The sequence below is a fragment of the Xenopus tropicalis genome, chromosome 1 (assembly GCF_000004195.4).
Source record: "Xenopus tropicalis strain Nigerian chromosome 1, UCB_Xtro_10.0, whole genome shotgun sequence".
NCBI lineage: Eukaryota > Metazoa > Chordata > Amphibia > Anura > Pipidae > Xenopus > Xenopus tropicalis.
Window position 1 is genome coordinate 159,809,454 of NC_030677.2, and position 25,287 is coordinate 159,834,740.

General features: G+C 36.6%; 1 protein-coding gene across 2 annotated transcripts in view; it reads right to left on the reverse strand.

Annotated features, from left to right (window-relative positions):
* The window catches only part of tmem132b (transmembrane protein 132B), a 295,846-nt gene that overhangs the window by 151,112 nt on the left and 119,447 nt on the right, over positions 1–25,287 (reverse strand). The window contains exons 1-2 of one of the 2 annotated variants that reach the window (XM_031892519.1): positions 24,050–24,159; positions 20,784–20,930 (exon numbers count right to left, since the gene is read on the reverse strand). In XM_031892519.1, the coding sequence (XP_031748379.1) occupies positions 20,784–20,854 (71 nt within the window). In that variant the 5' untranslated portion in view covers positions 20,855–20,930; positions 24,050–24,159. Of the gene's footprint in view, positions 1–20,783; positions 20,931–24,049; positions 24,160–25,287 lie in introns of those variants that run through there. The other variant, XM_002935284.3, reaches the window with a different exon arrangement.

The window sequence follows — 25,287 nt, forward strand, 5'->3', positions numbered from 1 at the left end:
CCTATCTATCCACTCACATACAGACCCATACTGACCTATCTATCCACTCACATACAGACCCATACTGACCAATCTATCCACTCACATACAGACCCATACTGACCTATCTATCCACTCACATACAGACCCATACTGACCTATCTATCCACTCACATACAGACCCATACTGACCTATCTATCCACTCACATACAGACCCATACTGACCTATCTATCCACTCACATACAGACCCATACTGACCCATCTATACACTCACATACAGACCCATACTGACCTATCTATCCACTCACATACAGACCCATACTGACCTATCTATACACTCACATACAGACCCATACTGACCTATCTATCCACTCACATACAGACCCATACTGACCTATCTATACACTCACATACAGACCCATACTGACCTATCTATACACTCACATACAGACCCATACTGACCTATCTATCCACTCACATACAGACCCATCAGACCCACCAAAAATGAGTGCTATTTATAGCATGCGTTAAAAATATTATCACTTCTTATATTTGCAAGTTAACTATCGATTCACTTAAAGGAGACTTGTCTGAAATAAGAAGCAATGTTCTTGGCATTATTTATCTGGCGATGAGCGATTTTAAGCGATATTTTAACGCATGCACGATAATTTCCGCCGCATGCGATATCTTTCGCTTGATATTAACACACGCTATTACGCACGTAGCAGCTACTTTCTGAAAATTACTGTTCTGAAAATTACCATTTCCCTGAAAACACAAGCATGCATCACTCTAGGAAGATCACATACTTATCACCACAGACAATCACCAGCTGCAATTTTGTTCAGTAACGCCTACTCCTGGGAGGCGTAAAGTTTCAAAGTAATTATCGCCACATTTTACGCGTTTAATGCTTCATATGTGTCTGCGAATCATGCGTTAGTATTATTTCTATGGGATATTTATCGCGATGCAATAAAAATAACGCATTGCGATAATGCGCTTTTTAACGCATGCAATATAGCGTGATAACGCATGCGAAATTACATTGATGAATCGGTACTTATTTATCGCATGCTTTTTAACGCAAAAAAAGTATGCAATAAGCGTTAACGACCTTTAGTTAATCAGCCCCATTATGTACTATACATTTCCAGGTTATTATTATTCTTGATATAATTATATTAATAATAATAATAATAATAATAATAATAATAATAATAAATCACGCTGATTCAAGTATATATCATCTTCCGGTGGGTGAAATTTACTACTACCAGCTCAACTACAGAATCAAATAAATGTAAATCATACTCATGATTTAACTCATTGGGGTGCAAAGTTTGCAGCTTGTGTATTCAAAACTTCTCTCTCTTTTGGAGTTGTAGGAGTCTGATGCACCGCCCCAGCCTGGGGGGGGGGGGGGGCAAAAGACTCCAGAAACATGTCTGACCATGAGAATATGCACAGAAAAAGGCAATTTAGTATTGTAGACTTATGTTGGCTAATCCTGTCACATATGGATTGAATTGTTTCCCCTATGTAAGCTAACCCGCAAGGGCATTTAAGCATATAAATAAAATATTTAGGGCCCGATTCACTAAAGTCCGAAATAAGGAGTGCTATTTATAGCATGCGTTAAAAATCTTATCACTTCTTATTTTTCGCTCGATTCACTAAAAGGACACTTGTCATAATTAAGAAGCGATGTTCTTGGCGTTATTTTTCTTGCGACGACATATTTTCAAGCAACGTGCTGCGTAATATGTTGTGCGCTGCGTAATATATTGCTTGAAAATATGTCGTCACAAGATAAATAACGCCAAGAACATTGCTTCTTAATTATGACAAGTGTCCTTTTAGTGAATCGAGCGAAAAATAAGAAGTGATAAGATTTTTATCGCATGCTATAAATAGCACTCCTTATTTCGGACTTTAGTGAATCGGGCCCTTAGACTCTTATGTATAATGTCCATGTTTATCAAACCCAGAATGTGGTTCTAATAACACTAGAGAATTGATTGCATCTGTCACATGGGTACATTCCATTTGTAAGGGGCATTAAGTATCTGTGGACCTAAACTTGTGGGGCTTAAATCTGCATTAACCAATCTACCCTGTAAATCATGATGATGGCAGTAAGACAGCAACAGTGGTTCCTGAAATTCCTGAATATTGGGATATGCTATTCTTAATAGGGGCCAATGCTTATACAAAATGTCATGCACCTAACACATACCCAGATATTTAAAATAAACAAATGGTATGCGTGTTAATTTACGTGTATTAACACTTTTGTCCTGAATGAGTCACAGTCCACGTTCTGTACTTGGTGCATTCTGTAATAATGTAATAATTCTGTAATAATGTTTTGGGATATCCCCTTTGTTGCAATATAAACACCGGGATTTCTTGTGGAAAAAAAGTGAAAATGTATATTTAAAATAGCATGAACAGCCAACGTAATGTTTCGTTTCCCGATGGGAATATAAATTTGAAATTGTATTTTTGGAATTTACATCATCTTTAATTGTAATTTAGTAAAATTGAAAATATGTTAATGACAGAGCCAGACTGGGCCAGCAGAACACCAGGAAAAAAGCTGGTGGGCCCCAGACCTCATGGGCCCCGCTGACCCAGACCCAATCAGAGGACTTTGTTTCTCCCTGCTTACCTCCCACCCATGATTGCAGCAAAGTTTAGGGAAGAGGGGATGTGTGGTCGGTCGGCAGGGGCCCCTGGGGCTGTGTGGGGTTTTGGTGGGACCAACACACCGCAGCCTAATTCTGGTTAACGATATGAATAAAGAATAATAAGTGATAGGTAGTTAGCTCTCTATGATGTAGGTTAGTTTTTAGTTTAAAACAAGCACAACTACAGGCATTATCAATAGCTCTATTTTTCTTTTGTAGCACAAAGAGTATATAAAACTAAACAGCGCCTGGAAACATTGGCCTGGAAACCCTTTGTTTATTCCTAGAATGCTTTGGTGTTGAAACACATTAATTTATACATTTATAGAGCTGAATTATTCTCCAGAGAGACAGAATCAATATGCATCATATTTCTTTTATTAGTGTTTATGTTATTAACTGTCTGGAGCTGCACGAAAAGGGATGTAAATAGCTCTATAACACTCTAGCACTTCACAGACTCTCCAGGTTTAGGGAGAGTCTTTAATCATTCTGTGAAGGTGCTGTTATATAATTCCCATTAGTCCCTGTATATTGAAATCATTGGCCCTCTGGTTTAACAGTGGACATAAATCTTGTAGGTCAAAATACATTCTGTGACTGTTTACAAAGCCCCGCTGAATACAGCTTTTCTCTGGCTAAAGGCTGGCCCATATTGCCCTGTTTATTAAGCATTGTTGTACCCCCTGTTGTTGCCTACATGTCCCCTGCCCCTCATAAATACAGTGCTGTCAAACACAGGCAGAACTATATGCATGGGGCTAATGCAGGTCTCTGAACTACATTTTGCTGCAATGTGAAAAAAACATTGTAGATGTGTTTTTCAAACTTTGCACCCTGCCCTACATGTACTAAATTACCCTCCTTTTTATTGTTTTTAATTTTTTTAGTATAAAACAGTTATTTTATTTTATTTTTTAAACTTTTCTTAAATATTTCACAACATATACAGAGATACAGTGTATTGAAAAGATTGTATTACAACTTGGTTTTGTAAAATAAACTGATGTTTGATAACCAATTTTTATGTCTTGCATCTCTTTATTGATAAAGTCTTTACGGGTAGGCTGGGTTCTTTCCTTTTTTGGTTCCAGACCTATCCTGTTGTTTGTTACTTTTTATTATGTAGAGTAGAAAGTATTATGTTCGGTGACATTCGTAACCGTTCAATTGTACATTTGTATCAACAGAAATCTTCCCAAACGGTAGTGCAAATTTCTTCTAAGGGTGTAACTGATAAGATCAACTCATACCTTATAGAATGTAACACAATTACCCTCCTTATGATAACTCTGATATGAATATCAGTGCCACAGATAACTATTGCTTTCTATGCAAAATAGCATATATAGATACAATATTCTATTTTAAATGGATGTTGTTTTGTCTTTATTTTATATGGGAATTTTCATCACTGTTGGAACTGACTATGGAAACAATGTAGCAGAAGTCAGATTATTACCACTGTGAAGAAGCACACAAGGCATTCTGGGAATTGGAACCTTGGCTAAAGGAATGCTGGCAGCAGTGAGACCAGAGGATAGCAAGGAACAGACAGATAACTGTTTCCCATATTTACAAATAATTTCAAAATCACTGAAAATCTGTAATTAATATATGTCTGAAATTTGCTTTCATTAGACAAAATATAATTTAATAGTCTGATTTACTAAAATTTGCGAAACCTCCGTGAAAATTTGCAGAAAAAATGTTGCATCAAATTGGGTGGGGTCACGTCAAAAAAGCTGAGGCGACAAAAAAATTGTGCGACAAATGTGTTTTGTGAATTTGCCGTTTTTTATCATGCTTTTTTGTGAATTTTTTGGCAAAGCAAAGCGCGACAGATTCACTCATCGCTAATGTTTTCTCTTGAGCCCCCATTTTGTAATGGGCTGTGTGCTCCGCCAGAGATCACCTAACAACTCTAACTGTAACAGAAGGGAGTGTGGGAGTAACAGACAGAACTCTGTCCATTAATTGGCTGATGGGGCCTAGCATGTATGTGTGCTTTGTGAATCATATAATACCAGGGAGCAATCCTTTCTATTCTATGAGTAATTTTCATACTACAAAAAAGTATATCTTCATGAAAATGTAGATGATGCAGGGTTTTACATGTGAGCTTTTTATGTGAGATATTTTTACAGAGATCTACGCTGTTTAGGGCTATTATTTTCCTTTAAATTAAAAATGTATAAGTGTATCCTTAGGGAAAAGGCAGTACATATTTCAGCCTCCCACAAACCTAGGTGTCCTTGAAAGTATTTTGCAAATGCCCCTGCCTATTTATTTACCTTATGTGAACCTAGGCTTATTTCCTCTTTACACACAGAGACGGTGCTTTAAATGTCTGCAAATAAACCATTAAAACAAAAATCAAATAAATGTGGCCCCAATGCACAGCCATTTGGTGAGGCTCTAATAACCTTGGTCCAATTAGATTGTGAACCACTGTCACTACTATATGTTTTTCCTTACAGACTAATTGCAAGTATTTATGATTTTGTTTTGCAAATAACTTTTTTTTGCTGATAGGTGAAATAACTTTATGGTCGAAGTGTGTCATTTTCTTGCAAGTATTTATTAAAACAATACTCACATAATTTGCAAACAGCAGGAGACATTTACTCTTTTAAGTGCCATTTACAGCACCTTCAAAACAGGTTTCCCTCCCAGGAGTATTAATCAAAGCAGTAACTGCAGCCTGATAGCTAGCGGGAGGCAGGCAAGTGGTGTCGCTGTCAGCAGATTCCCTCGCTGAGGTCTTGCGCTTAAGTAATAAAGGCTCATTCACACTGGACTTTTAATTGGTCAGATTGATCTGAACCCAAAAATCTGATGAACTAGGTAAAATGAATCTTTTTATGGATGTTGCTACTAATGTTTGTGTAGGGACCCATAGGGTTAAGCTCCCTATGGTGTTATCCCTTATCTTTTCCTTATCTGTGCTGTTATAGGGCAGAGCCCTCTACACTCAGATTACAGTTCTTAGGCTACCCCCTATAGGTTTAGCCCAGGTTGACCACTCCCCTTGGTAGACTATATAGTGTCTTGCACAAGGAAGTGGCTTCCTCTTTTGGCTGCATGCTGTGTTCTGGACAGAGCCCCAACTGAGCCTGGACCAGAACATAGGCCCAGAAGCCATTTGTACCCTAGGGGACCTCATACCCTAGTGATAAAAAAAAATACTTAACTCCTCTGTCCAGACTTCTCAGATGAGGTCTTATGGGGTAAAATAAAATAAATAAATAAAAAAATAGCGTAATACAGTAATGAGATATTAATAATCACCCCTCTAAAACGTGTTTATATCTAAAACAAATCTAGTGAACACCGCTACTAAATTTACTTCACTTTTCTGTGAAAACACATAAATACAATCCACCACGAAATGTTTAAAGTTCGTGTCTATTTAAATAAGTGAATTTCCGTATTTCACACTCTTCCGTGACTTCTTTTTATCCTTAGCCAATTGTGCATATACTTACAGACCAACAATGTGGTCTTGGAGCTTGTAACAAATTCCCTCGTGGTTGAACTATAACTCCCAGATTCTCTTTTTCCACTTTCTCCTGCTGCTGGACAAATATACAACGGTGATAAGTCGGGGACAGGGCCCCGTGAATGAGAACAAGCCAGCACACACAGTTTATTTATAGCACCCTCTAGGAGTGGTGAGCATAGTCAGCTTATTTAGTAATGGCAGTTAATAGCCCCAACCAGGAGTTGTAAAAGGGTTTAGCCTACCCCGGCTCTGTTGTCGTTCTTTAGGGACCGGTTTTATTAGACGCCAGGTACCAGTGTTAGGAGCTCTCCCCTGGACCACAGTCGCCCGGAACACTCCCTTCTGAAAGGTCTTCACCTCGGGTATCAGCTAATCCTCTGTGCATCCTCCAAGTGGGGTATTCTGTTTCCTTGAGTGTCACATCTGCTATATCCATTGTGACCAATTCCTATACTGCTGTGACTGTGAGTATATACCCTGCTGCACTATCCAATTGCTTTGTACAATAAACCAGTTATTATTGCATCATAAGAATCCTCTGGTGTCCATCTTTTACTATTTGCACCACACACCTCAGCTAGTTGTAGTTCAACTACACCCTCGCTCCATCTTAATTCTCCCATATAGCAGAGGCTCACTCCTTTGTATTAAGTGTCGCAAGTAACCCATGCTCTCCATTATACTACTAGCCTGGATTTGTCCTTAAATAGGCCAAATAGGTGTTACATTTGCTTTAAACTGAGCCAGAGTTCTACTTTCATCCACTTTGACCTCATGCGTCATTTTCTGTTTTGAAGTAGGATTTTACTATCATTTTGGTCATCATTTTTAATTTAATTCTTTATTGGATTGTTAGGGGGTGATGTAGCAACGGTTGAGTTTGATTATTTTTCGTGATTCGAGATTTTTTGCGCTTAAAAAAACTCAAATTTGAGTTATTGTTTGAAAACTCGAATGTCTGGTATTTATTAAGTGCAAAAAAACCTGAAAACTCAAATGTAAATATTCGCTATCTAAAAGCTTGTGAGTTTCTTTAGAAGTCAATGGGAGTTTTCATAGGCTAAGTCAAGATTTTAGAGCTCATAAACTTGAAAAATTCAAGATATTCCAGTTTTTATTTGGACAGGGTTTCCTTATTAATAGGAAATCCAAAAAAATGAAAACTGCAGGCACTCCAGGACTTGAAGAAAAAGTATCAGGCAGTAGACTCCAAAAATTGAAATAAAATCATAAGTTTATTATACTAACACTTAATGCTACATAGCCTTACGCGTTTCATACCATATGGTAATTAATCATAGGCTGAATGCAAAGACATAGACAACAAGTATTTAAAGGCAAATTAGCCAATGGCTGTACAAAGAAAATTAAACAATCACGATATGTAATTAACCAATGGCTGAACAAAGAAAATCAACCAATCACATAATGTTGAGATTAATTGGAAGACTATCAGAGCTTAGAGATGAAAAACATTAGTGTTAGATCATGTGGTATAAAGATCTGCCACGGATATCTGAAAAAAATGTAAATACACTGTTCTCAAAAATGTATAATGTAAGTTATTGTGTTTTAACTTTGATTACGACATTTCTTGCTATGTTTAAGTTATTTACCATTTTTTATGTGGCATCTTCTAATAAAAGACCAACTTACTTAGTTTTTAACATTATAATACTTTATTTTCAAAATAACACACAATAACTTACATTATATATATAGCCAATGGCTAATTATATATTGTGATTGTTTAATTTTCTTTGTACATCCATTGGCTAATTTGCCTTTAAGGCTATGTAGCATTAAGTGTTAGTATAATAAACTTATGATTTTGTTTAAATTTTTGGAGTCTACTGCCTGATACTTTTTCTTCAAGTCCTGGAGTGCCTGCCGTTTTCATTTTTTTGGATTTCCTAAATGGTCTCCTTAAGCTGAAGGTCTGGGGCATGAGCACCCAGGCCCATCTATACTATCGGTGAGATACTAAATATACTTAAACTTATGAGCATAGTCCTATAATATTTGTATAATGTTTCCTTATTAATAATAAGCAACCGTTTGATATGCGAGCTTATTAGTTTTAGAAAAACAAACTCAAATTCACAAACTGGAAAATGAATAAATAAGCCCCTAAGTGTTATTTCTGATTGCCTTGTTATGAACAGATCAGTCATCATACCGTAATATTATATTATTGAAGAAAGAATATGAATTAGATATAAAAACAAATATGGCAGTGGCAGTTACCTTTCTCTGGGCAGGTAAAAAAGTAATTGTTAGCATGCCTTAAATCTGACAGTAGCCAAACCAATGGTAACAATGTTCCCTCTTATTCCCATTCTGTTTTTGGCACTGTAGATTAGTTCCAGATAAACTGTTATGAAAACTGTACATTTTATATAGTTATTCTGATGTTTATGACAAAACTGCACATTATATATAGTTATTCTGATGTTTATGACAAAACTGCACATTATATATAGTTATTCTGATGTTTATGACAAAACTGCACATTATATATAGTTATTCTGATGTTTATGACAAAACTGCACATTATATATAGTTATTCTGATGTTTATGACAAAACTGCACATTATATAGTTATTCTGATTTTTATGACAAAACTGCACATTATATATAGTTATTCTGATGTTTATGACAAAGCTGCACATTATATATAGTTATTCTGATGTTTATGGCTGCAGGCCACACTTTTCTTGCATATTTTTCACAAGGTTGCAAGCAAAAAGTGACTTATCTATGATGGGCATAAAATTGAACCTTGTATTGATCCTTTGTGTTGTATGGAAGCAGTCTATGCCCTAATGATACATCTGACACAAGGTACAGAAAGCTGGTGCTCCCTTTAAAGCTTGTGCCATATAAACTATAAAGGGGTTGCCCATCTTCTGCCCCTTACATAACAGGTACAATCTTAATATCACAAGCACAATTTTGTGCCTCCAGAATCAGGTGCAAAGATTAGAGTAAAAAATGGCCATTTGTGCCTGTTTTGTGGCATGTTGCCTCTTGAGTAAAGTAACTGTCACTTTTCCAGAAAGGTGTTTTTTATACATTCCCTTTGTGGTCAGCAGCCTAGGAGCCTGTGGGTTATATTTTTCTGTTAAACTATTTACCCTAGGTTAAACTGACACCAAGCAATTTGACAGTGTTCTGTTGTACGTTTCTCAGAAATCCACAGACAAAAACCTACTGAATTGTTGTCTGTTGTCCCCCATAAAGGACAAATGTAAATAATTACCTGCAACTCCCTACATAAAAATGGGGCTAACGAGTGACAAATCCAGGTGAGGTAAAGATACTATTTTGGGATACCCCAAAAAATACATAAACAGTAAGAATTATAGCAGGTTTCTGTCTCAATCACAGACAAAATTAAAGAGATGCTAGTACCTTACAGCTGCTCAAAGTGTTAGTGACACTCAGGGGCAGATTTACTAAAACTCTAACATTTCTCTTTTAATGTTAAAATTTGAATAAACCAGTTTCCATGAGTCTCTTACATTTACTAAAAAGTCTGAACTTAAAAAGTCAGCACAAAAAAAGTCACAGAAAAGTCTTGAAGATCCCAAATTTTTCAACTTGTCACACAAACCGGCACAAAAAACCCAACGTCAAAAATCTAAAACCTCTAAAGTTTCGAAGTAAAATAAGTATCTTCCAGGAAGGGAAGGGACATCTGCCATTGACTTCTACACAGTCTCAACAAGCTGTAGCTGGCTAATTGTCGGATTTGGAATTTTAGCTGTTTGGATGCTTAGTAAATCTCAAAAATGTTGCAATTTTTTTTTTCCTGTGACTTTTAGGAATAAAAATCTGACAGTTAGTAAATGGCGTCCTCAGTGTGTGACTGTGGCTGAACGGACCACTGCATATAAAAAGATATATAAAAGTATTACATGAGTTTTTTTGTTTTACTCTTTGCTTTTTGCTAATTCTTAGAGATGCCGCTTTAAAATCAGTTTCAAACATGATTTTACCTGCTGCCAAAGAAACAATATATTTACCAGATTGCGATGTATTTAAAGGAACAGTAACACCAAAAAATGAAAGAGCTTTCAAGTAATAAAAATATAATGCACTGTTGCCCTGCACTGGTAAAACTGGTGTGTTTGCTACAGTAACACTACTATAATTCATATAATAAGCTGCTGTGTAGCCACGGGGGCAGCCATTCAAGCTGGAAAAAAGGAGAAAAGGCACAGGTTACATAGCAGATAACAGATAAGTTCTGTAGAATACAATAGTGTTTATCTGTTATCTGCTATGTGCCTGTGCCTTTTTTCCTTTGAATGGCTGCCTCCATGGATACATAGCAGCTTATTTATATAAATTATAGTAGACGTTCTGAAGTAAACACACAACTTTTACCAGTGCAGGGCAGCAGCACATTATATTTTAGTTACTTTTATACACTTTCATTTTTTGGTGTTACTGTTCCTTTAAAATTTGTCCCAAAAAAATTTTTTTTTCTTTACCTGTTCTTAGCTCAGGCACAGAGGCAGGGCAGGCAGTTACTTTCACTTTCCATTTAGCACTTCCTAGATGTTACTGTACTGCTCACATTCCCCCTCCTTCTTTACAGTCTATAATTAAGTATATTGTGCATGGCCATGGGCACTAGGGCCCTTATTCTGGCATATAATTAAGATTTTGGGAGGTTGCAAAGCTTGTCTTAATAACAGTGTTTACAAAATTGCACCCACCTGCTTGCTGTGATTGTGAATTCCAAGACTGAAATATTTATACAGGTATGGGATCCATTATCTGGAAACCCATTATCCAGAAAGTTCCAAATTATGGAAAGGCCATCTCCCAAAGACTTGATTTTAAGCAAATAATTCACATTTCAAAAATGATTTCCTTTTTCTCTATAATTATAAAACAGTACCTTGTACTTGATCCCAACTAAAATAAAATGAATCCTTATTGGAGGCAAAACAATCCTATTGGGTTTATTTAATGATTTGAATGATTTTTTAGTAGACTTAAGGCATGGAAATCCAAATTATGGAAAGAAACATCCAGAAAACCCCAGGTCTTGAGCATTCTGTATAACAGATCCCATACCTGTATTAATTATATACTGTACGTAAAGTTTATTTTGCCTGACAAGCACAATAGAAAAAGATTTGAAACTATTTCTCAGGGTAATAGCTCACCTTTAATAGATAAATATTTCCATTTGTACACAGAAGTGTGAGCACTGAGTGTGAGTAGTTTCTTCAGCAGTGATGTTGTTTTTATGAAGAAAGCATCATCAAATAGTGTTGGGAGTACTGTGTCATTAGAGAATGATTCTCTATAGCAGTACTGCAACTCCTGCCCATTTGTACAAATGGAGAAATACAGAAGTAGAAAATGATTTGCACATTATAAGCGGTCTTCACACTTAATACAATGAAAACATAAAATGCATACAATATACCTGGTGTACTTTCCCTTTACATGGAAGCAAAGCATTAGGAAACATTACTGTCCGCTGTTACTAACCTCCTCGTGTTAGCATTGCAACAATTACTAATTCCACATAAGCAAACATGCAGATTTTATAAACAGAGATCCACAAGTTGAGATTTTATAGTGTGCTCCGGTCGCTCTCTCTAAGGCTATATTCCTAGGTAAACATCACTATAAAACAATCTGTCGTCTTGTGGAACCTGGCACATTTCCCAGTTTAGGTGATTAGCGTATAACTACAGAAATATTCTAATTAACTGTGCAGGGATACTCAAAGGGGAATGCGTTGAAACAGATGGTGTAGTGAGGTAGGATGTCTAGTGAAATTTGTCTTCTAACAGATTTACGAACACGGCATGTGACAGGACACCTTCATCGAGAGTAAAATTTACTGGCAATTTAGGACTCAACGTATCCCAGTCTCATAAACAGCAAGGATGACTTCATCAAATGGAATCATGCTCTACTTACCATATATCAAATAATCACAAAGGCAAAACAAACACATTAGAGTCATTTTGTATCACCATATTGCAATCCTACAATCCTTTGCACTTGCAGTCGACATCTGGATAATAAAGCCAGGCCCATCCCCATGCAGAAAGAGTCCCAATGCCAAGAGCTTATTATTAGTGGGTGAGGGATAGTTCTCAACAGATTCTCCACAAAATAATCAATGCTCAGTACAATTGAACAGATTTATTTTGAAAGAATTTTATGGAAAGCTGTGTGCAGTTAAGGGAACATTTTATGGGGACATGTACTGCATGTATACTGTTGTAATGTAACATTTTTGCAATTAACTTGATTTTCTTTAGTTAATGATATTAGCAGTTTTTACAGAAAACATGAAATGTTTCTTCTGCTCTATTCTATCCTTTCTCTAACAGTGAGTGATAGAATTGAGCAGAGAAGCTTCAACAGCATACTGAGCTATATGTTGCAGCAAAATGGTGTTTCCTGCCTATAGTTTGTCATGTCAAGAGAGGCCAATGCACCAAGAGTAATCACAAGTACTCGGGGATGAGCTAATGTTTTCGCTGATATAGATTTGCAACAAAATCTGCGTATCCAGAATGGAAAACATTTTTGGGAATTTTTAAGATAGAAAATCGCACTGTGTTTTGTTTTGCTGAAAAACTATACAATGCTTTTTTGAGCAGGAAAAAAATGCAAGAAAAGTAGAAGAGAAAACCGATCATAGATTCCAATGCGATTTCTGCAAAAAAACACACAAAAAAAAGTCTCTTGACTAATGCATTTGCCACAAAAAAAGCATAAGCAATAATGCCCATTAACTTTGATGCATTTGATGCAGAAAAAAAAATGTAACAAAAACAAGCACTGACTCTATTGCATTTGGGGCAAGAAAAAAAGACCAAAGGCAAAAAAACCTTATCTTAAAGGAGATATATAGCATAATGAAAAATATCCTAATCATGCAAACAATAATGAATACTATATGGTGCTGCCCCCTTTATTGGAGTTCCCCTAGGATCTGCTTCAGACCCAGTCTGTGTTTTTATGAGCGGTGGGCGTATTCTATTAGTCCTTGCCAGAAGCACAGCAAAAGGGGGTAGCCAATCAGAGACCTGCAGTCACATAAGAAAAGATAGGATTCAGTTCTCTATCAGGTCAGCCTAGCTGCTGATTGGTTCCTATTCTGCAGTGCAGTGTGCTGAGTGCCACCGGCTCCCCTGCGCAGCCTGGGATAGGCAGGACTGGTAAGTTGGGGAATATTATCAGCCTCAATCAAATTATTTTTTAAACACCTTCCATCTATAATTAAAAGAGTATTTCATATTGGCACATCCTTGTTTTTTACACAATGTCCCCTTTTAAGAGAGAAAGTATATAATAAATAATGATGGGCCATTTTAAGGAAACTTTTTTAAAACCAAGGATTTCACCCAATTAAAATCCCCTAAAAATGTTACACTTTAATAATCTTTAAGAGGGATTTCTAAAATCTCCATACGCTAAGCACCTATATAAATTGTTTGCTGTGATGGACTCCTGTGGAGAAGCAGTAGAAGAGAAAGACTGGAGCTTTGTGCACTGTCTCTGTATTCTTGTAAGAGAGATCTGACTTAATATTGTACCTGAAAGATCTGCAGGAGTTAAAGAAGTTTGAATCACCATGCATTGCTGTAATCTGACTATTCAGCAGTACGCTTTTCGTTACTATGATACAAAGGAATATTTGCTAACTGTTATTTGTGCTGTATGTTAACCATGTATAATTCTTTGAAATATTTCAGGTCAGTTTTCACAATTCACATTGCAGTTTGTAATGATTAAATCCAAACTGTATAGTTTAGATTCTTCTGTCATGTTATTGTCAAGTAAGGCAATCAGAAACTCAGGGGAAGTAACTAGATTCTACTTTAGCTGTGCTTCTCTGCCACCTTTAGCTTTGGACCGGGCTCCCAGCTACTTGGTGCTGCCAGGACTTATTACACAAGAATCCAGAGACTCCAACAGGGGTATGTATAACTTTTGAAAGGATCCAACATTGAAGAAGTAGGTGTAGTCAGCAGGACAGAGCCAGATGCATATAAATAACAATCTTTTTCTAAAGCACCAAGATGAGTCTGAGAGTGCAGAGCTTCTATTGACCATGCACACACAAGTATTTTATTTCACTATACTAAAAAGTATAAGTAATGTATAAGCTTTCCAGACTAATGATACTCTACGTCACCAAAGCTATTTTGTTACTACATGACTAACTACAGCATGATTTGATGAGAGCCAAGGCTTGTATTTCCACAGCAGGATTATCCATGAGAAAGGGTAGCACTGCCCTCCCCATGGGCATGATGAAAAACAAACATGAATTTCTCATCAAAGCAACACTTGTTTTCACAAAGAGAATCAAAGTAGAGGAAAACAATCCAATGACCAGTGCTAACCTTACAACATGTCAAATAAAGGCTCACACGAAGGTGCCGAGAGCAAGCAGAATTTAATCAGCTAGGCGCTGTGGGAGCTTCCCCAAAAAGTGTTGCTTGCAGAGTGCTGCCGACACATAATCACTCACAACTACAGGCGAATTACAGTTCACATCAGAGGCTCTCTGCTGGAATTCAGAGTAAGAAAAGGGCAAGTCCGACAGCCATCCAACGTCCAATAAATACAATCTTTAAAAAAAAAAAAAAGTAATAAATAAATACAAGAAATAAATCTCTCTCTAGTAGAGAGGCCACTCAGTCAGAGCTAGTGCTGGAGCTGTGTATGAGAGACAGGTGGCTGGGAAGGCAATTAAGATTTCAGGTTAAATGCTTGTGACTCCTTCTCTAGACCTGCAACTCTGTTTCCTTGAAGCATGAAACACAAGGGGAACTTATTAAACTGCTAATACACAAGGCTAGAAAGGGGTTGTAAACCCAAACATAAAATGTTGTGTATTGAAAGCAACTTTAATTGTAAGCAACTTTCCAATATACATAAATTACATTTTATAGTGAATTGATTTTAGTTATTTGTAAATGTAATTGCTGTTACATACCTTGTATCTTTTGTGACTAACAGACTCTTGCAGAAGGAGATACAGAGGCATGCAAGATTCCAGACAGATTCCACTTTCAATAGCAATGATATCTAATAATTATTTTTAATGAATGCATTATTAAAAGTTACTTAATTTAATTTGGGTTTACTTTCTGTTTAATAGAGTGCTTTCCTGGAATGGATATACAATGCTGGCACAAAATGGGATTGTTGAATTTAAGGTAGTTGGTGTATTACAGACTCTTTCAGCAAATAATGCAATCTTTTTCCTGCTGTAGAAGGCACCAATGTATGATAGGACCCCCTGGCAACAAATATTTACAGCTGAATTTGGTAATACATCCCCCTTTTGATGCGCGCTGCTTTTTATTTTAAACATGCCAGTTTTTTTTTTTCCGCCTGACAAAAATTTTGCTCATCACTAGTCATAAATCCAATCCAAAACTCAATCCAGTTTATGCTAATAGAAACTAGGAAAGTGCTAGAGCACTGAGAGGTGGCAAAAACTGTACTCTTTAGCACATATGTTTGTAAAGGGGCCCTAATGTTAGCAATAATTCATATAACAGTGTCATTGGAGCCAACAGGTAAAGGCTGTGCACAGACATAAAGAAACAGTGTATGGCAGCAGCAGGGTGTCAGAATAAGTGATGAGGTCAAGAGAAGGTAATAAAGAATGGGCAAAGAAGAAATGGATATACTGTAGGGAGGGTGGGGAGACAGGAAATAGAAAGAGTTTAATGGTGCAGAAGAAAAAAGACAAGAGAAGATGGTAGGGCAACAGACTGAAGAAAACAAATCTAAATATTCAGACATGCACTAAGGCCTCTATAAAGCATACATAACCATGTTTGCATGAGAGTCAGCTGTAGAAACTGAAAAAGCACTGGCATGTCTTGGTCTCTCTCTTCCCACAATATAGGCTATTTTTTATTGGTATTTCCCAGAGTAAATGTTTGCATTTTGGGTATCTTATTGCCAACATTTAGAGATTGTGTTTTCTTATTGATTAGTACATAAATGTGGGTAATAAAAGAAAGTCAAAGGAGGTGCTAGTTATAGATAAACATTATGTGATGGATAGGAAATTGGGACACTTAATGGAGACTCGGGCTTAACGAGGGCTTATTTGCACCTATCCAAAATGTGTTCTGTATCTTGGTCTGGATTTCTAATCTGCTGCAAGGAGTACAGGGCAGCTTTCGTCTGCCAGTGGCAAGTGCTCTTTATATGGGTGCATCTTTTAACATTTAAGCACTTGCCCCTGTTCCGATGGCAAATTATGTTGGTATCTTGTAGATAGGCTGCAAGTCAAAAAAGTTAAATCATTCAAACTAAATAATGCTAATAAATTAGCATTTTCTTCAGTCTGACTTGTTTGTTTACATTCCAAAATGAGCCATAATTCAAAATGTAGGTTTGCAAAAGATTGTCTCAGTATTACGGCAAAAATCCAATATGGTTTAATTCAATATCAGGTTCTGAAATAACTGTTTAGAATATGTATATTTGTACATACTCATGCTGTAACGAATTTTAATTTAGCTGAATTCACATCAGAAAAAAAGTAAACGTGAATAAAGTACTTAAGGATTTCAAAGGCATTGGTTCAGTCAGGCAACGAGATTTAAATAGAGAACATTCATGCAGAGAGACTTGTAAGCGGCTGTATCTGCACTAAGGGATTAAATAAAATCAGAGTAACAAACCGTTCCATGCTAAACCAACTGTAGACATATGCAGAGAAGGATTTAACCTTTGTGCTACAAAGTAATGCTTGCAGGCCTGTCTGAAAGGGGAAGAATTTAACTGGGCAGCCTAGTGGAACATTTTAGCTTCAGATGAAGACTAATGGGAAACACCAGTAGATGGGAAAAAGCATACTGTACCAGTCAAGTGAGTACATGTGCAAGGCTTCCATAGAGAACGTAACGTTTACAGCACTGCCTGTGGTGCTTTTTGTTCATACTGAGCAAAATAAATCAACATTACCAACACAAGAGAGTGCACTGCATTCCTACTGAATGAATGCTCTAAATACCGGTACATTAAAATGAAGCCCTGCATGTCCAACCATTATCAATAGTCAAAATCAGTCACTCCCAGAACAAATTCTGGGGGGGGGGGACATTTACTAATTGTGTTAAAAGTCACGGGGAAAAAAAGTTGCCCATTTTTTTTTTTAGATTTACTATGCATCCAAATGGCTAAAAATCCAAGTTCTCACAATTTGTAAGAGCTTATAAAGTAGTTGTTGGGATTTATGGCAAATTGATCAGGAACATGCCTCTCATACTGTAAAACCCATACACTGGACTTATTAAATAAAGTGTAAACCCTTAAATAAGAATGCTTTCTCTGATTCTGTTTGACCACATATTCATAATTTAAGATGACATCTCCATATTTGATAAAGAATGTGTATAAATTAATAATCAACGAGGGTTCAGCATTGAACAATATATTTTTTATAAGCATTGTGCATTAGTTGAAGTAGCAGAAAGTTCTGGTCACATTAGCCTATAACAATACCTGCCTTGGCTGGTATGACAGCTATATCTGAAAGCAGCAAGTATCAAACTTCATTATTTCTTACTGCATATGGGCCAGGTGTCAGATCTGAATATGAATAAGATCTGAATGTTAGAAATTCAAATGTGCTCCCTCTTATTTCCAGATCTGCTCATGCCTTATACACGTGCTGATGAGAGGTGCTGGCAGAGTGGATTATCCATTGGGGCCAAAAGAATGATATTGAAAGAGCCTCAAACTGATTCCCAAGGGAGCCATATACTGTAAGCAAAGACAGTCAGAGAGCTGTCTTTAGGGGGATGCAAATAGAAGTGGCTGTTCAAAGCCCCACACATTGTTCAACAGCTGAAGGGCCAAAGTCTGGATATTCATAATTTCTATACGAAATGGAGGAGCTGCAATAAAACTAAGCAAGCCTGCAACTAAGTGTGCTCACCTAGATACTCAGGGTGAGATTTGGAGCAAACAATTATATATTAATAGTTATGAGTGAATCTGTTCTTCCAAACTACAGAAAATTTGGGCAACGGTGAAAATCTGCAAAATATTGGTAGTTAATGAGCTAAGAAGGGCCTTGACCAAACTTCAAGGAGGGCCTGAACTAAAAAGGTCTGATAAACAGTGTCCTATGGGACTTCTGTTGTTCACTGAAGAAATACAGAGATTTTAACACTTCATCCGCAAGAAATCAGGGCCCTGGCAATGGCACTACTGCATCACTTAAAATTTCCAAAGATAGCTTTCAGTATTGATTTATCAGCTGCCTGCCTTGTGCACATTATACTAAACTACTAAATGAAACCAGTAAGAGTAACACCTCTACATTAACATCTGTTAAATAATATTAGAAAGCATAACTGTAGTTAATTAACACTTCGATTCATTTATTTGTGCAATACATTTTCATTACTTTCAGATTACTGAAATTATGCTAATTGTATTGGTTAAAAAAGATCATCTGGATTGACAAATCTTTCACTTGGTGAATACAGTTTAAACTGAAAAGGCACAAATAATATGGTGTATGAGTGAATTACATGCACTTTCAAGTGAATGGTTCTAGGAGGATCCTTCGTAAGAAGCAGGGAGGCTCCTTTAGTGTCGAGAATATTCTCTGCATCCACAGACAGGCCTAACACTGCCCAGCTCTCCCTCTTTTGATTGTTACATAATGGGCACAACATCACTTTATCCTTCATAGCACTTGTTTCTCAGGCATGAATAAAACACAGCATTTCCAAGGCCAAATAATGTGTTTTTCTGGCAGTAACATTGAGTTCTGTGGGAAGCAAAACTATAACAATGAGTGTAAAGCACAAGATTAACTATTTGTGTAAATTCAAATCAAGTCATTTAGGGCATTTATACTTGCTATTCTAGCCTCTCCTATGTGTTACAAAGATCATTAGCAATGAGGGGACAGAATGCATACCTGTTACTCAACATGTGTGTGTCAATAAGAAATCCTATATCCAACATGGATACATTTATTTACCCAAAAATCTGACTTGTTAGTACACCTGCACAGGGCCCTGTTACTACCAGCTGCCAAGGTATAGATCTGGAAGGAAAAATGCAATTGGCAGGGGGACATAGCTGGTAATAATAAAAAGCTTGAAGGAAAAAAAATCACTAGGACGGTACATATTTAAAGAACACTTTGTAATAATGACAACAAATGTGTTTTATGGATGGGCAAGTGAGGCGAGCAAATAAGATAAAGTTAAAAAAAGAAGCACTAGTTGAGTTATGGATTAAGCAAGAAACAGATGAAAAAGGAACTATTATTTGATCTGGTGGAAATTATGTAAAGGGAGATGCACAGAAGATCCAATTAGCCTGTTAAAGCAATAATTTGCTTACTATGGTGGAGTAAGGATAATGAGCATTTGGAGCAAAATAAAGGTGTGGTACTGGGGAGTTATGAGAAGACATAGGGAAGAAAGGTGGGTTTCTGTGGGAAAGGGTTGGGACACTGGAGATGAAAGAAAGGGAAGTGGTAAAAGCAATCTAGGAAGGGGAGAGAAGAGCACATTAGGAATAGAAGGAACAATCAACTGAAATTGTAAAGGAAGAAGCACACAGCAAAGTTATGAGTAAAGGAACTTTTATAGGGCAGAGAGAGAAGACTGGGGTAGAGTAATTTGAATGAGCTCTCACTCGGGTAAAATCCAGAAATAAGAGAAGGATTAAGGATATGGAATAAGAAAAAACAGTTGTGATAATGATATAAGATATAACTAATGCAACAAGTTATGCCTAAATAATAGCAGTACTTTTTGGTGAATGCATTTTAACCCTCCTCACTGCAGCAGTCATATCCCCATACTTCACACCCCACCCCATACTGATCACAGTAGAATAAAACTTTTAATGCACAGTTAAAAAGTTGCCGGATACACACTTCAACCTTCAGAGGACCAGACACAGTGCACTGTGCTGCCACTGCCAGACTCACTATGGGAGCAGCGGGGAAGCTGTTAGAAGGTTTACCAATAATTGGTATTATTAACAAACAATTACCTCTAAACAGTCTTTCTATTGCATGTTATATTTGTATAAAGAACAACTAAGGTGTGGAGCACTTAAATGTGCTCTATACCTTAAGCAAATTGATTTATATTCGCTTTTCCTTTAGCTTGGTACCTGGGACACCACAGATCTACTGGTGAGACAGTTTAACACATACATATTTCCTGTTTCATGTGGGGATATTTTTCTTTCTGTGTCACCTTTTTATTTTATATTGTAACACTGGAGTAACTCAGTATCAGTGTAATAAGCAGCTCATACCAAGCAGGGATTATGTTTACTACATCTTGTGCAGTTAGAATAAGCAAAGTAAATGCCTGATTCTTTGCCATGGGTTACTGTAACGCATCAGTGTTAAAGCACCAGTATATTGAAAGATGATGACCTGAAAATACAAAACTACACACGAGTTATGAAGTCCCACTGACAAATTAGTGCTTGACTAGCAGCCTTTTTAATTTAAGAAATGCATTTTAAGTATAAACAATTAAATTTATATAGCAACCAATTTGCTCACAGGATAGAGTTAGAGGAATATCCTACCTGCTCTGGATAACAGGACCATGCCGCACACAGACAAGAGTGGCAGTTGTATATTTATCTCCATTTTCCATCTGTCTCTGTACCTTCCACTGTTCAGTGTCAGTCACTCTCACATACAGTATTTTAGCACCAAGTGCAGTCTTAACCCTGAAGAACAAAAGCAAATAATTAAGACAATTGTACAATGTGAATATACCAAGTGACATATACTGCAAAATGCAGTAACAAAAAGCTTATCATATAGTGTGCACTTGGGTTTTGGCCTTGTACACCAGCCCAAGGTCAACATAAGGAACCCCCTTTGAATGTATAATACTTAGACCAGTAAGAGACAAATTTACCTTTGTTAGTACAAACCCAACAAGGACCATTTTATTTCATTTTAACCTCTGAAACAGGATCTGTCTAAATATCCATCTAAAAACTGCTTCCAAGACTCTTCAAAGAGCATATTTTCCATGCTGATATAACTGAAAAATAAGTCCCAATGCTGTTCTATGGGATCAGCCATGTGTCGGTAGAGACACATTCTCATGCATGTTGCTGAGTGTTTACCCAGTGACATCCGTTTTGCTGAGAAAATGCTTTCTGCCTAGAGGTTAGTACTATAATTGAGTTAAGTGGATCAGAAAGAACCTTCTGACATCTTTAACAGTGATGATACTGAGGCTCACCTGACTGCATTTACAGTGTCGGATGATAACAAGTAGGGGATTGTGTCTCTCCAATTAAAAATGCCTGCCTGGATCCAGCCTAAAGGAAGTATAATTGTGTATATAAACTATAAATACTAGGGCTCATTTCTTAACATAGGTACTAAATTACCAAACAAAAAGTGTGGTGTTCCATAGCAACCAATCAATAATGGCTTCAAGCAACTTTACTGGCACAATTCAGCCTATCTTTCTATATCATAAAAAAGAACATGTGGTCTTGAAACCCTATTTAAAGGGATTAGCACTGATGTACATAATGAGATTATCTTTGAATAACGATGATGATAATAACCTGCTAATCATCTGTTAATCTAAACACACTAGGATTGTTTACTATTCTATTCTGATTATTTTATCAATTATAAATTATTCAAGTGTCCCTACTTGATCTGCTTGCCCCCTTTTTAAACATTTTACATCTATATCATCACCATTGAAAATATATACCCTTTGCATTGTTTTAAGTGACTGACTTAAACTGACTTTGAATGCAATTTCAGACTTGTATAAGGCTCCCTTATTCAAAAAATGTTCCTTTTCGCCTCCCATATCCCATCCATAATTTGAATATCCACTAGCAAAAAACATTCAAGGGACATGGGGACATGAACTGCCAGTACTATGGCTAGTAGTAAAAGTATGTATGTATATATATATATATATATACTTTGAAAAAGGCGAAACGTTAGTCTTCTCAATAAACACCAGATTAATTCTATAACTCCTGTGAGTGCGGATCTCTTCGCTGCTGTATCTAATTCTTCACTTGGACCTGCACCCAGGCTATTGTGACCCGACTGACGTGAGTGCCGGCTCTCTCCTGATATATATATATATATATACTGTATATGTAAACCTCATAATCATAAAAATATGTCTTTTTCCCTTTGTATTAATCTGATAGCAATATTAGAGGTTCACATACAATGATTCTACTTTTGCTCTTTTCTCTGCCATTTGTGTTGCTTATTAGTTATAGATTTACTTTGAATGTTTGTATTCCATTAACAAATGGCTGGTTCCAACAAACAGCTGAGCCCCCTCATTCTCTCTGCTATGTTGAGAATGTTTATCAAATAAATTATGTAGCTTTTGGGTAATTGTTGATAATCTGAGTGCCATATATTCAACCTTTATTTCCAAGTTGCTTTGCTCTTTGCTCCACGCTTCTGCTAATACTGGCGTCTACATTTCTCTGCTTCTTTAGTTCTCCATCTTTCCCCCATCGCCGCCCTCATGCCTTGGCAGGAGACCGCAGTCTATTTAGCATATTTATAGGCATGCCTGTGTTGACAGCTTACATTTCCATAATACATTTAAATGAGGATGACTGTTTGGATTTTGTAATCTTGCTGCAGTCACCCATGATCTGCCTTAAAATAGCAGTACCACTATCTTATCAACTTGGTTATGCTACAAAGTTCCCTGTGAAAGCAGCATCTCACATGCTTTCGGGATACCTTAAAGCACAGTTATATCACTCTTTATTGGCCACATTAGTAGGGAGTATATGCGCTACCATTGCTGCTGCATTAATATCAATATAAAAGTGATAATGATTAAAAAAAAAGATTAAGTGTTTTCAGAGGTGTTAATTATTGGCATCTATCTCCTCTAAAACCTAGTTATTGATGAACTAGCATGCTCAGTAAGGGATCATTTCTCATTGTAAAACCTAATTATTGATGCACTAGCATGTTCAGTAAGGAACATTTATCAGCCCAGAGCTAATGCTAAAGTTAGAGTTCAAAACCTTATCATCTGTCATGATGATTTGCCAATGTTTTTTTCTAGAGGGTATTTCTTGGTTTGATAATTTGCCATTTGACTTTATCTGAGTCACAGGAGCTCTATAATAATGTCATGTTTGACCATCGCTGTCCAGCAATGTGACACTGAAGGCAAGTGGTGACAGTTAATTTAAGGGTAAAGAGTTTGAAGAAGAGCACTTGATATGCAATATAATAACTGGTGTGCTGCAGTGTCGCAATGACCATCATTTCATACGTTTATTCTTCAAAGGTTAAAACACAGAAAAATAATGTGAAAATTCCATTTCCTCAGTCTAAGTTTAATAAAAAAATAAATGCAAAATGCAGCTCTGTAATCATAGATTCCTCGCCTGTTCCCGAGGCAAAAATTAAGCCACCATGAAATGTCCTTGCTGACAGATAAAAGAAGGGAGCAGTCAGAGTTTCTAGACATATTCACCAATGTATGAAACTAAATTCAAATATGCCAAAACAAACAACTCCCTGTACAAATACATTTAATCTCCAATTTGCATCACATAACTAATAAACTTGTGCATGCCAAGCGCTCATCAAATGTTTTCTTCATTTAGTATAAATATTTTAGCAGGAAAGATGCAGGGATCAGAAAGCTGCTTTGGGCAAAACAGACATTTAAAAACTGTTGTCTAGCCCTTAACCCCTTGAGTGCCAAGAAATATGTCATGCTTCGCCCATGGCCCTTACAGTATCTTCAGTGGATCACTTATCACAATGCACAGATTGCTTGGTGCCAGAGGCTTTTAAAGGAAAACTATACCTTTAGAATAAAACTGAACAAACTAATAGTTTATATCATAAGAATCTTTCCAAATTGAAATATGTATATCAGTATTATTGCCCTTTTACATCTCTTCCATCCACCATCTATCCACCATTTTGTGATGGGCTGTGTGCTCCCTCAGAGATCACCTGACAGGAAATAATGCAGCTCTAACTGTAACAGGAAGAAGTGTGGGAGTAAAAGGCAGAACTCTGTCCATTAATTGGCTGATGTGACCTAGCATATATGTGTGCCTTGGTTTGTTTGTGTGCACCATGAACTGTATGACCACAGGGAGGGGATCCCTTAGTGCAATAAAACTTGAATTTTTCACGTAAAAAAACCCACAAATTTTCTTAAAGCTGTCAAAGAATTCTATGGGAGTTGTCCTAGGCAAATTTTAACAATCTATTTATTTTTCAGTTTTTTTTTATCATTTAAAATAACACGAAGAATCAAGGAACTTGTAGTTTTTGTGTTATTTTTGTTTTACGTCAGCATTTTAATTGATTCATGCGTTTTCAATTCGGATCTTTTCATAAATCTTTTCCATGGTTTTAGTGGAAATGAGTTTGTTGATAAATGGATCTCTATGTGTGCCCTGTCACTGGGTTAAAGGTTCCAAATGTCCCTGTCAAAAGGTTTGAAGACAGAGGGCAAATACTTTCCCTTTTTCCGAAGTCATTTAGGAATTTGGGGTCCCTAAATATTTAGTTTTATCTTTGAGTAACATGGGCGTAAGCCTTAATAAATACCTCCTGTGCACACACACAACATCGTTTTCCAATACATTGACAAATAGGATCCATGAAGTTTGGGCATTAAGCTACTGATCAAAGCCCACCTGGTAATTATCCACAAATAGAGAAATGATACAATACATTTTTGAATAGGAAATGGTTTTGGCTGGTGCTTTTCAGAATCTGAAGGCAGCATAGTTTTATAAACAAAAAGAAGGGCCATTATCACAGATGAAAAGCTATTTTAACGTAATAGCTTCTCCAGTACATTTTCTGTCTGTGGAACAGACATGAAAAAAAACTGACAAGAAAACAAGCTGTAAAAACCCAGCAGATAACACTTGCTCTTCACATTGAAGAAGCCTTTTTGGCACTAACTGAAAGGATATGACCATTATTTGATAAAAAAAAAAAACAAAGAAAAGAAAGCAGGTTAGATCAATGATAGTCATTTGCCTTTTAGTCTCATTTACTGCATTTATTTTTGTATTATTT